This window comes from Agelaius phoeniceus, chromosome 3 (assembly GCF_051311805.1).
Source record: "Agelaius phoeniceus isolate bAgePho1 chromosome 3, bAgePho1.hap1, whole genome shotgun sequence".
NCBI classification, from domain to species: Eukaryota; Metazoa; Chordata; class Aves; order Passeriformes; family Icteridae; genus Agelaius; species Agelaius phoeniceus.
The window spans coordinates 44,093,109-44,106,033 of NC_135267.1; the positions used below are offsets into that span (position 1 = coordinate 44,093,109).

The 12,925-nt window shown below is 40.5% G+C and overlaps 1 protein-coding gene across 2 annotated transcripts in view; it reads left to right on the forward strand.

Annotated features, from left to right (window-relative positions):
* Positions 1-12,925, forward strand: part of KLHL29 (kelch like family member 29) — a 389,609-nt gene that overhangs the window by 311,876 nt on the left and 64,808 nt on the right. For both annotated transcript variants that reach the window (XM_077175124.1, XM_054630052.2), the window contains one exon: positions 5,644-5,782. In XM_077175124.1, the coding sequence (XP_077031239.1) occupies positions 5,644-5,782 (139 nt within the window). The remainder of the gene's footprint in view (positions 1-5,643; positions 5,783-12,925) is intronic.

Sequence of the window (12,925 nt, forward strand, 5' to 3'; positions counted from 1 at the left end):
GCAGGGCCAGGAGTTGGACTCAATGGTCTTTGTGGGTCCCTTCCAACTCATGCTATTCTAGGACCTGAAACATCCTCATCTGATAGTGATTCTCGCCAAGCTTCACTCATTTCCCTTTCACTTTTCCCTTCAGACCAAAAGACATTAAAGGACCTATTTCTTACCCTCAGTCCCAAGTAAAAAGCTGTTCTCCAGAGGTGTGTCCTTGTCTTCACATCACAAGGAATATGATGTAGCTGATTTTTGTATTTGTCTACTGGGAAATAACTAACCCTCATCCTGAACATCATGGGAGACCTTGAGGGGTGGATGATCTTCATCCTGGTCTGCCAGGCCAGGGTGTCTGGAGGAGTGGAGAGCAACATCAGCCACGGCAGTGCCAAGTCTTGTCTGCTTAACTTCATCAGCCTGGCCTAATGAGGCTGCTGGACATGGAGCTGTTACCTCTCTGCAGCTGCTCCAAGCCATGTATCAACAGCATGGGGATGTATTCAGCGGGTTTTGGGGGTCCTCTGCAGGCTTTGGGGTCCTCTGTGTGTCTGTGGATGTTGTGATGAGGAGAAGGACTTGTCAAAGTGGCAAAAAATCCCGAGTTCTTGTGTGGTTCACGTGGGAAGAGTTCACCATGGTTAATTCCTTCCTGTCACTCACAGCTCCTGTTTGGCTTCTAGATCTTCTGCTTCATGATTTAGTTTCTTGTATCTACCCCTACTCTACCACTATAAAAATAAGCAAGCGTGGGCAGTGCTGGCACTTAATGGTTAAAATTTTTGTATTGCATAACTAGAGCAGAACCTTGGGAATTAATCTCCATATTTATTAAGAGAAGAAGGTAATTGGATTTTCCTCCTGGTAACTTTTCTTGGCTTTCCCACGTTTTCTGTCCCAGTCATGAAAGCATGAGGCTGTGTGTGCAAGCACTGGTCTCTTGCACGTTCCTCACTAGAATAATTAGTGATGTTTCATCAATTACCCTTTGCAGTTTTATAGAAGGTTAGTTTTCCCAAGTAAATTGTTTTAAAAGCTATTTATAAAAATCGTTCTCCCATATTTTGTAGCTCATTATATTTTAGGTCTTGCTGCACTCTTTTAAAGCTTTATCTACTAGAATTTAAGTAGAGAGTACTTTATTAAAAATGGAAAGAAACCTGAGAGCTTCCATTGTACCATGGGAATCTGCATTAGAGAGGGTCTTTAAGTATCCAGTCTTCACTGTGCTTAAAATACTGAATAAATAAACTTTGGGAATAAGTTCCTTGTTCATTTTTTATTTCTGATTATAGATAATTAAAAAAAAAATACTCACTATATAATTTCTTTTCCCTTTACTTGATCTACACTATTACACAGTTGTGCTTGGTCCTGTATTTGATCCAAAGCTTGTGGGCTCTTTAGTTTAATTTGTAATTTGTCCATTAATTAAGAGGGTAAGATGTGGTATGATGGCTGAAGCTAGGGACCAAGAATCAAAACTTCTGAGTTTTTCCTCACTCTGTTTCTGACCTGAGGAAAGTCACTTACACCTTCTGACCTATAATGTCTCTGGGACTCTGAATATAATTATATTAAATGCCCCCAAGCAATGATAATGGCAAGACAGAAATTGCTCCACAGAGATGTTCAGTTGCAGGTTTCAGGTCAAGTCCCCTTCAGGTTCAGCCATTCATGTAATTTTGGGGGGTCTCTTCTGCAGCTCTTCATGAAGAAAGTATTCAACCAGTCTTTCACTGAGAATGATTTAGCATCACTAGTGAAGGAGGGGACAGAAAGGACTGGCTTGGTTTTGAAATTTCATTCCAGTGTCTGTGTGTGTGTGTGTGCGTGCACCTGTCAGGAAGGAAAAATCCCTTGCACTAGGGTAGAGCAGTGGCTGTGATTCCCTGAGGAGAGGAAACATGAGTGCTCATCCTGCTGAAACTCTGAACCTTAACTGTCCTTGCACTTCATTTTTGCCTATATCTCTTAATAAAACAAATAGTCAAATGAGGGGGAAAAAACCCAAACAAAGAAAATAAAGAAATGAGAGGAATAAATAATCCAGTAGGAAATTCCCAGCACATCCCTTTTTGAAGGTTTCAGGAAATTCCATTTGTTTGAGGAAATGCTGAAAATTAGGAGGAGCCCAGAAGAGGGCCTGGCGGGAGACAGCTGAGGTCATTTTTCACTGCCAGGACTGCACTGTGTTGTCTCTTCTTTTACAAGTCATCGGCAAGCATTATTACCTGGTGAAAAAATTTGTTTTGCAACTCATCCTGAGTCCTCATAAATCATTAATGCCTGGCTAAGCACAGTGTGAGCATTACAAATTCTCTGAGAATGAGGGCCCATTCTGATACAACCTTGTGTCCAATACTAATGCCTGCTAGTTATTTAGTAATACAAAGGAGCCTGAGCGAGGAAGATCGATGAATCAATGCGCTCTCCTGACTTCCTTCTGCTCTCCCCCTGCCTCTCCTCTTTCTAGTTCAGATACTAAGCTGCAAAAATTCAGGACAGTTCACAGTCGTCTCTCTGTGGGCAGCACTATAGCAATTTAGGGGAACAAGGAGGAAATCACAGCCTGCAAATATCTGTAGGAAAAAGAGGAGCTTTGGTTTCTGATTAGAACTTATTCTGATTTCTGGGTTCTTGTGAGCCAAATTGCATCACTGCTCCAGACCTGTTTTCTGATTTGCATCCCTTAATGATTCCATGCAGCATAAAGCACATTCAAGTGTGTAAAGAGCATAGATAGAAGCTGTGCCCAGGACTGAGTGTAATTAAAGGGTGCTCAGCAAGTCCAAATAATGAGCCCATTACCTGTGGGAGCTGCTTGGGGAATTAGATGCTCAAACCAGCTCTCACAATACTGGAAGCAGCGCAGAGAGCACAGCATCAATAGGTATTGTGGCTGAGCTTTGTGTCTTGTGTTTCAGTAATCTTGGCCACAGTCAGGAGTTCAAGGATGGTCTGTACTGATCTGCTTACCCTGAGCTCACTTCCTAAAACCCCCAGCCCATTCAAGAGTACATCTCCTCTCCTCTCCTCTCCTCTCCTCTCCTCTCCTCTCCTCTCCTCTCCTCTCCTCTCCTCTCCTCTCCTCTCCTCTCCTCTCCTCTCCTCTCCCACACAGGATCCATCTGTGCAGTTGCTATTCATACAGTTGTGCCCTTTGAACACTGTAATAATTGATCATGAGCTTTAAAAGAGGGAGATGGAATGAGGTGAGGTGGAGATTGACCCTTTGTAAGGGTAATCTTAGACCTGTATGATTTAGTCATGGATGGAGCCCTTGTCCTGAAAGGCCTCTACAAGGAAGGTTCTAAAGTCACAGATACAAGAGAAATGGGACTTGAATAGGAGCTTAGGAAAAGTGCAAATGGGGGTCAAGGACAGTGGTTGGGTAAATTTGAAAAAGGGGAGAGAGTATCAGAAAGTTTAGAGGGAAAAGTAACAAGTCTTTAAGACACGAAATGATAGAAAATTGATGTGAGGAAAATGTCATTGCTGTAAATGAAAGTGGGAAAATGGACCACGACAGAGAATGGGGGGGAAAATTGTTCATATGTGAAAAGGGACAGAAAAATGCTTCCTCCATAAATATATGCAACTGATAAAGCACCTGCTGCTGGTCCTGTGAAACCAGAGACCTCAGTCACTTTGGCCCTCAGTCAAGTACAACACCCCTTGTGCCCAAACCATGCTTGATCTTTAGCTGAGGCCCAAAGCGTTCCTTGTGCAGTGAGACTTCAGGCATCACACCTGCAGCAAAACCCTGAGACTCCCCTGCACCAGAGTGAACATTCAGATCCCATCTTAGGTTTTGCTCAAAATGTATCATTGTGCTTTACCTCAGGTGAATTTGTTAAAAATAGTCCCTGCTACAGCACCCACAGGACAAAGTGGTTTATTTTCCCCTATTATAGATCTGACAAAAGCCTGCTGTTATTTCTGTGCCCTCTCTAATGATCTGCTTGCTCTCTGGAGAGCACTGACCCATTTCAGCATAGAATAATTAGCCTTTCAGACACTACTGTGTTTCCATTAAATAGACATAAATGTGCAAGGTGACATTTATTTACTTAGGCCTGAAAAATATGCACCACAGATGTTGGGGCTTGGGAGAGCTTCAATTTCTTTTCATGAAACAATTGTATATTTGCATGCTTTTGTGTCGTTAAACAGTAGTGCTTGACTGAAATGATTCCTGTTGAGATTCCTTGATGAAGCAGGGGAGCACAGGGATTATTTGGGTCTGGGTTTCACCATGAGACCCTTTGGCAATGCTTTGGCAGCTCTTGCTCAAGCCTGTCAGTGGCTTTGAGCACAGTTAGAGTTACAGACCCTTGAGGTCCCTTTTACTTCATGTAAGGACTCCATGTAAGGAACTGTTGTTGATTTACAGATCTGTCTGAAGAGGAATGTGTTCAGGGTGTTACACTGAGGAAATGAGAACCTTGACCTATTGCAAACATAAAATAAACCCAAAGTCCTTTAGTATTTAAAATCAGCTCTTCTGTCATCTTGATCACTGGCTTCTGAACCACCAGGCTATTGCCCAGGTGAAAAGTATATTATTCATCTTGATAGCCACTTTAGTCTGCAAAGTTGGAGGGAAGTCTTAGCCTTAAAAGTCCAGGCAGCATATAAAACATGTAGGTTGCCTAGTAGTTCACATCCCCACATGGAGACGTGGCATGCTATCTTTTCATTCCATTAGCACCAATAGGCTCTGTAAAAGGAGACATCACACAAGGTAGGTGCTTTATTGCAGGATGGAAACACTTTCATAGGTTATTTTAATCATTATGATTCTTTCATGATGTGTGAAAGTTGATTGTTGCTGTAAATGAAGCCATTGAAGGCTAAAAAATAAAAATGCTGTGATGGTAAAAATCCTTGGAGTGCAAAAAATAGGAATTGCTATAAAAGGGAGTAATTTATTCTCTGCATGAGATTTCTTTTTATCATAAGGATGCTTTAAAGCTAATTCTGAAACCTATACAATTGTAGTCTATATAGCTGAGGTATATTGCAAGGTGCATTGATAATTTAGCTAATTTTATATGCACTGTAATTTATATATTATTTAGAAGTGCTATTTTTTATGTTAACTGAGAGGCTTAACACATTTTTACGATGTTAAGGATAAGTTATTTTTGCAGGTCTTGTGGTTTTATTATTTTGACCCATATCCAGTTCATATTGCATCATAATACCATTTTTACTAATATTATTCTAGTATGTTCAAAACTTATTTCCATTTGGATAGAAATTCATTAGCTCTTGGTTTTGATTATAACAAATTATTTTAACTTTTCTGTGATAATACATTCTCTGTGTTTCTGATTTGCTAATGCTGAAATATTTTATTTTCATTTTTAACCCTTCAAAATTTAGGAATTGTTTTCGCTTTTTTTTTTTTTTCTGTGTATATATATTTCAGTTGTTTAGACCTACTGGTTCCTGCTTTTTTCTTTTTCTTTTTTTTTAATATGTTATGTTCGTAACTTCTGACTGTCTGTGTTGAGCCAATCTTACCAACAAAAATATCAATTGTTTCCTGTTTCTCTACTTCTTTACAAAAAAAAATGAAAAGTAAAAAGTAAAAATAAAAAACTCTTAATGGGAACCCTGGCACTGTCTGTCTTCTCTGTTCTGCAGAAATGTTGAAGGAGTTGAACCAGCAACGCAGAGCGAAAGAGTTTACAGACCTGAAAATTATTGTTGAAGGCAAAGAGTTTGAAGTCCACCAAAATGTTCTAGCTTCCTGCAGCTTGTATTTCAAGGACCTGATTAAAAGGTTTGCCTTCCTTCCAGCTGTGATCTGCTCTGTTCTTTTGTAGGGCGCATTTGTGTCGCTTTTTTTTCCTCCCCTCTCTTGCAGGTTTATGAAGATTGAATCTCCTGTCACAGAGCCAGTAGCCATTCTTTCCACCTCCTCTGAATGTATTTCCAAACTGAGGCTCAGATCCATTTGTTACACATCTGACTCGTACAGTGTAATTATTTCTGATGAGTAGAGGCTGGTTTTGGCCAAAGACAGTGTTCCACCACTGAGAGATCTAAGATTTAAACTCCTCTGCTAATGGTGATTCAGTCCACAACTAAAAACTACTGCTGTCAATGTTTGCAAGGGACTCTGTCACACACGACTAAAGTCTGTGCTTCAGGCTGCAGAAAGCCATCAGCATTCAGGTGAACGGTGCTGAGACATCGTGCAAATAAAGCATTTGGAGTACTGTAATCCCTTCACCCTGAAATCTTTGTTACATGCTTTTGTGTGGCTTTTATGGGCAAAGGGATTGATATTTTTATTATTTGGGGACTTCTAAAAGAAGAAAAGACAACTGATTAATTTCTCTAGAAAAAAATCGGAAATAAGATGATTTTGTGGTCAAAATGTAGCTCGGTCTGCTTGTTGGACTAACAGTAGCTTTTTCACACAAACACTTCAGCTTAGGGTAGGTACAGTATGTACATTTTCTAAACATCATGTCTCCACCTTCGCATTTTCCCCCTTCTGTTTCTAGCTGATTTATTCTAAACAGTGCATGATAATCTTTTTTTTCCATTACATTGATTTTTCAATTTGTATGCTTCATATACTTGCATAGGAATAATTTGGTACTCTCGTATTATTAGTAAGTTAGAGTAGCAAGTAGGGAGAAAAAAAACACGAGGATAACTTTCATTTTTCTCTCAATCATCAGCAAATTAATGCAGCTGCTGATTTTGCCTTGCAGTATTTTCCTGAGCAGACTGAGCCTGGACTGTGCTAAAAAATGGGATTAAAGAACATTTTGCTTGCTTCAAATCCTGTATTTAAATTTTGCCAACTAACACAATAGTGACTGTATTTTATTTCAGGATGGCATATTGGCTGGTATCTCCTTTCAGTGTATTGTGTCCTTTTGCACAAAGCTGGTTCTATAATTATGGATATATATTACATTTCTATGATATAACTGTACTGACTGCCTTATCAATTATTCATAAAAAATATGTTGGCCTAGGAAGCATGTCTTTTCCCCTCTGTAAATCTAATGATTGCTAGCAGTAGCTATGCCAGATCTCTCCTGTCCTTTCTCTTCTGTCTGCTCATTATTATTTAATCGTTAAGGCTACAGTATATGCTTTTCAGGGTAATAAGGAGTAGAGTCTACAGGAAAAGAAAAATTATAGAACCAACTTACAGAAACAAAATCACTGACTGTCCAAAGACTGTCATTTGGATTTTGTTGTGAAGACATCTGCTTGTGTGCAGAAGTCACCAGGCAGCATCTATTTCTAGAAGCACACTGACGAATCTTGCTGCTTTATTACTTAGTTATTAAATGGAGGTATACGTTAGATTGAGCACTGCTCTGTTATGAATTTAGTGAAAACAATATAAAAAATTAAATTCCTAGATTTTGTGAAAGAAAAAGCCTGGTTTTCAGCATGTATTGTCTTTTAGCTGCCCACATAAGCCTTGCATGCGTTACAAGAAAAAAATAGTGGAAGGTTTAGACTGTTTGCTAAACTCACCACTTTTTGCCTTCTTTCACATCATCAGCAGCAATAAATATTCCAGAGGTCAATTTGTGTCCACCATCAGGTCTCTCCATCCCAGTTGCTTTCCATATATAACCTCAGCTGCACACATGTAAGCTTGATGGAGGCTAATGGAGTTGCACAGGTGTATCCAAGGCAAAAATGCCTTTATTACTGATGATGATGCTTGAATAAGAAAAAATTCAGCTTGATGTCAAGTTGAGTTTGCAAAACTGTCAGGTGAGAAAACTAAATATTCACCTGTAAACTGAGCAAATGTGTCTTTGCGAGACAATAAACTCAGGGCTATGGGGTGGAATTTCTAAAGACTTGCTTTTTGTAGGATATCTGCAGTGTAAAGTCTTGTCTTTTATGAAACCCCATGGAAGTCAAGGACTCAGATTGCAAGAGGCACTCAATTTTTTGTGGGATCATGCCCTTAATAATACACAATCATTATAGTTCATAGAGTTAGAATGTTTACAGATACAATACATCTAGAATCCTCTATGATATTTGTTAGCAGCTCCTTTGAGGCAGCACTTAAAGCTTTATGTGATTTATATTGCACTCCTTGTGTTATTGTAGAAATCAAAACAAGAAATGGCAGTTTTTCTTAAAGAATAAAAGAGATCTCTTTATATTAAATATAATAGAAAGGCCATTTCAATCAGTGCAAGCCAGGGTTAAACCCTAGTGTCATTCCATCCACAGGCACCGATGTGTCACCAGAAACATCAATGAGAATATGATCTATTCATGAAGGTACTATGTACCTCTATAGAAACATGCAGAAATAGAATCTTTCAGAGTATTTACCTCGGCTTATTATTTGCCACAGGCTGGTTATTATTAACCTCATATTCTGCCATTGATTCCACTGTGTGTTCAAGTTGGTATCTGATGGTAGAATAGCAAGTAGTGTCTCAAAAGAATAAAAGAGAAATGTTCAAAATCAAATAAGATCAATTATTTCCTTCTCAAAATAAAACCAAAATACAGATAAAAAACATAATAGAACTAGAGTTATTGCTCATCTTGAGCAAGGCTATTTGATGAGAATTAGTCATAGCAGGGAAGAAAATATGTTGTTCTTATTGCACTGATGAAAAGATGATAGCCAGGTTTGATTGTCCAAAACAATTGTAAAGTTATTTACTAAACAAAATTGGTAATGAGAGTGCATTTTGAAACCCCTTTAGTTTCTCAGAAAATGGCTAATCCTGTGCTGAGCATTCTGCTCCTCATCCAGAAAATTCTCCATTGTATGTGATTTATCTTTCAAATATATGAGCCTTTTTGAGCTTGGTTTAGTCCAGTCCTGAGCCTGAGCTCAGCACCATACCAGGCACCTGTTTTGGAAACAGGTCATCCCTGTCAGTAGCTGCACAGCACTCAAGCCTAAGCCAGAACTTGGTGTTCATCTCCCTCCCAACAGCAATTGACCATGGAAAACAATCTCAGCCCTTTTTAGTGCAGAATCATCTGAAAAGGATCATGTGTATTAGGAACAGCAGGTGTGAAATATTCCTGATACCTGCTCCACATCACTGTGCCCATGAAGGGCAAAAGGTGAGATTCAGGGGAAGGGTGAGGATCCATACAGGACTACTGCAGTATAGGGCTTCAGGGGAACATGGATGATAAACAGCAGCTGGACTGGGCCACTGTCCCCTAAAGGCCATCTTACATATTTTGAGTGCACTGCCAACCACATTGACTCCAGCCTGTTTGACTTTGCTACTCGTGGAATCAGCCATCTCAAAACAAGGGCTTAATTTATGATGCAGACAATGAAAAGGAGAACCTTGAAGGCTTCCTGAAGGATCTTTTTCTCCTAATTTTGATTCCTGTGTGTAGATAGGCCTGTGGATCAATGAAAGGTGTTAATGTCTTGTGTTAACTAACCAACATTTAGGTCCAAGGCTGGTTTCTAAGGCAGGTCGAGTCTAATCTCACCTACTTGACTGTTACTGCAGTCTGCAGAGAGGGACACAGACCTGTCCAAGAGGCAGGACCTCTCCCCACAAAATAGGTGTCTAAGATGAGATGAAGGAGGAGGCCATCCCCCTTTCCTATAAAAGAGAGGGTGATTTGCATAGACAGTGACCTTATGATGGGCATACCATTGATTCCCTCGGAGGTCCAGCCTAAGCTGGCTGTCTGGGCTTCTCTGCAGCTGGGAGGAAAGATGGGAATGTCTGTAGGATGATACATCCCATTTCACGATAAATAGCACGATTTGCCTTCTGAAGTGCTTATTTTTCATGACCCAGAGAGAAAGACCAGTCACCCAGCCTGAATCATAGTTGACTAAAAGGACGTGAATGATTTCTTACGGCAACTAGTGGTTTTCTTAATGGCACATATTTATGCTTATATCTGTACACAGAAAAACAAAAAAAAGAAACAGATCCAGATCCATCAAAAACCGTATCTCCAAAAATGTGCCTCTTGCAGAGCACAGATTTTCTTATTTAAAACATTCTTGGTTTGGAGGAGGAAAGAAATGAGCTCTGTTTTTGTATCTGCCCTAGAAGAAATGGTGGAAGGTGGGTGTGGATTTGTGTAGCAGGAGGAAGGAACGAATGGAAAATCCCACAAAGAGCCATCTTTTTTATTTCCAGCTGTATTTGGGATAGACAAATGCAGCTGCTGAATAAATGGAATTTCTGATTTCCGTAACAAAAAAGTGTTTCACCAGAACATTTTAATTTGCTACTTTCTTCTTCCTAACCCAGAGTACTGGAATCTCTACCAAATATGACTATGGCATTATTAAAAGGAAGCACTTGACATAAAAGTCTCTTCTTGGCCAAAATGCTTGCTTTTATAAGCAAGCTTTTACAAGTAGATTTCTCTCTGGTCAGTTGCTAAAGATACACAGATCTTGTCCTACAAGCTTTATCTTTTCAAGATTAGATTTTAATGATGCATTCTAATCTTTAAGTCATCTTGAGTGTCTGATTCCACTGGCTTAGAGTGGAAGTCTTAAGTCTTATGTACAAAGAGATTCTGTCACAAGAAGCAGTATTTTGGATGCATTGTAATCTATGCCCAGCTATGTTCATCCTTCTTTTCCTACAAAGCAGACCCAGTGACTTCATGGCCAAATTGCTTTTCCACAATACTCTGCCTTTTTCTCAAGTCTTGAGGTTTTTGATTTTTTTTTCCTAAAGTACTCTCTGAGGGCTTGAAGGCAGGGCAGGAGAAGTAAAGCATTTAGGGTGAGAAGACCAAATTCCTCTTGCTTTAAACCTACACAGAAGACGAAGATGTCATTCTGCATTTTACACCATTGTGTGGAAAGGAAGCATTTGGATGCACAACAGAGAAACCTGCCACTATCCATCTGAAACAGCCTGACAAAACTGCAAAAGCGTTTAGGTGTCTGGAAAACAGACTGTCTGGTTTGTGTTTACATTCTAAAAAGCCCAAAATGAGAAACAGCAGGATGAAAGAAAAATCTACTCTTAGTGACCCCTTCATGTTTTCCTGCTTATTAAGAGTCTTGCTTTTAACTCTGGGAGAGAAGCAAGCAGCTTTCCACATCTGCATACTTCAGCTCCATTGTAGAACAGAATGAATGTGGAAACAAACTATAGCATGTAGTTGAAAACAGAGAAATAGGGAGTTAAAGATACAATGTTCGTTTCTGATGCCAGGAGAGGTACCTTGTGCCTAGAGAAAGAGCTCCAGGGGTTTCTGTTAAACCTTTTAGACCAGGAGAATGGGAGGTCGCATGGGAGTGTAAAATATCCTTCACCCTTTACTGAAAGGGGACAGGTGTAAATTGTGCTGTGGACAAGGATTTTCTCTTAAACGAGGCGGTGATAATTGCTGTGTGTTGGGCACAAGATCTTGGCATGGGACAAGCCGGCTCCCTGCTCTCAGTGGCCTATTTCCATGAGCGCTGCACTCGCTCTGCCTGCCCAGGCAGCCGCCTGCCCGCCCCTCAGAGCTCCCTGCTGGGCTTCAAATTCCTCAGCTGCCAGACCTTGGGAAATGTGTTTTCATCAGGCAAAAGTGTATGGTGTTCTACATAAATGAATGGCACTTTACAAATATTCAGTGGTGTTCTGCACTGCCACACAACCCATCGCAGGTGTCACAGCCTGGCTGTTTCCAGCCCCGCACGCATGGCTGTGGATTCGGAGGGTGAGTGGCTTGGGCTGGATGCCACTCTGCAAGGAGGGGCAGAGCAATGTGCCCTGCTCTGAAGAGAAGCCCTGGCAAGGAGGTCAGAAGGGCTCCTTTTCAAGCCTTGAGACGCCGCACAGCAATGAATCTTCTGCTTGTAAAATTCTGCCCTGTGACAGCAGCTGTTGAGGCACCGAGCAGATCCCTAAAGCTCTCACTCCTCTTCCTCGCTGACAGCATCTCTGTTTACTGTAGCTGGGACTTCTTGCTCCCATAATTTCTAGACTCAAGCACAAATTCTGCAAATCTTACCCAAGGAATGACAGACTAATCACCTCTCCTGCTCCAGCTCTACCCATCCACGAGCCACCCAGCTGTCATGCAACATCTCTCAAGATGCCAGTGCAAGTGACCTACCTGTGTTTGCTTACATCTCACAACCCTGCCTAGGCTCAACTCTTGTTAAAATTCAGGGCTGAAAGAGAACAGTTATCTAAAAATGTGCAGTTCAAGATAAATTAATCAAAGAAAACAAAAAAAAATCTTCCACAGCATAGAAACAGGAGCCATATTCTTGAAAACTGTCATTTTGGGGGCAATTCCAAAAGCCAGTCTTGCCCTAAAATGAGGGTAACCAAATCTCCAACTCCAACTTGCTTGTAGGTAGCTCCAGGGATCAGTAGTTCACTCCTTTCAATTATATCATCAAGGATGAACCACTGCTGGATTGGGATAATGAATTTCAATTAATATGACCAGGCTATGATCATATCTGATTGTGGTGCCCTCTTTTTGCTTGCACAGTGCTGAGCTTCAGTGTCTGAAATACTCAGAGCAGTTCTGCAGGGTGGATGGGCTGGGACTGATGGGGTGAGAAGAGCCACGTGCCCTTTCCTGCCTATGCTGTGGCCATAGGTGAGGTGCTTCATGCCTTTCATTCACTGATGTCTCTGGATCTATAAATATGTAGAAAAGCACTAGCAACACTCTGTAGCTGAAGGAGAAAGAACCAGTGCCTGACAGAATTAATTCTAATTACTGTAATACTGATTGGGATCCTTGGGCACTGCCATAATCATAGTAGTAGTAATAAATAATAATGGTGGTTATCATTATTTTATTATTGTTTTCCCTCTAGACATTGCAATGATGAGAAAGAGTCTTGGATAGACTACCTAGATAATTACTTGTATAAATTTCACCACATTTCTAAGAAATGGATTTATTAGCTGCATGCCAGCTTTGTGCTAAGCTAGTTTTTGATGGTGTA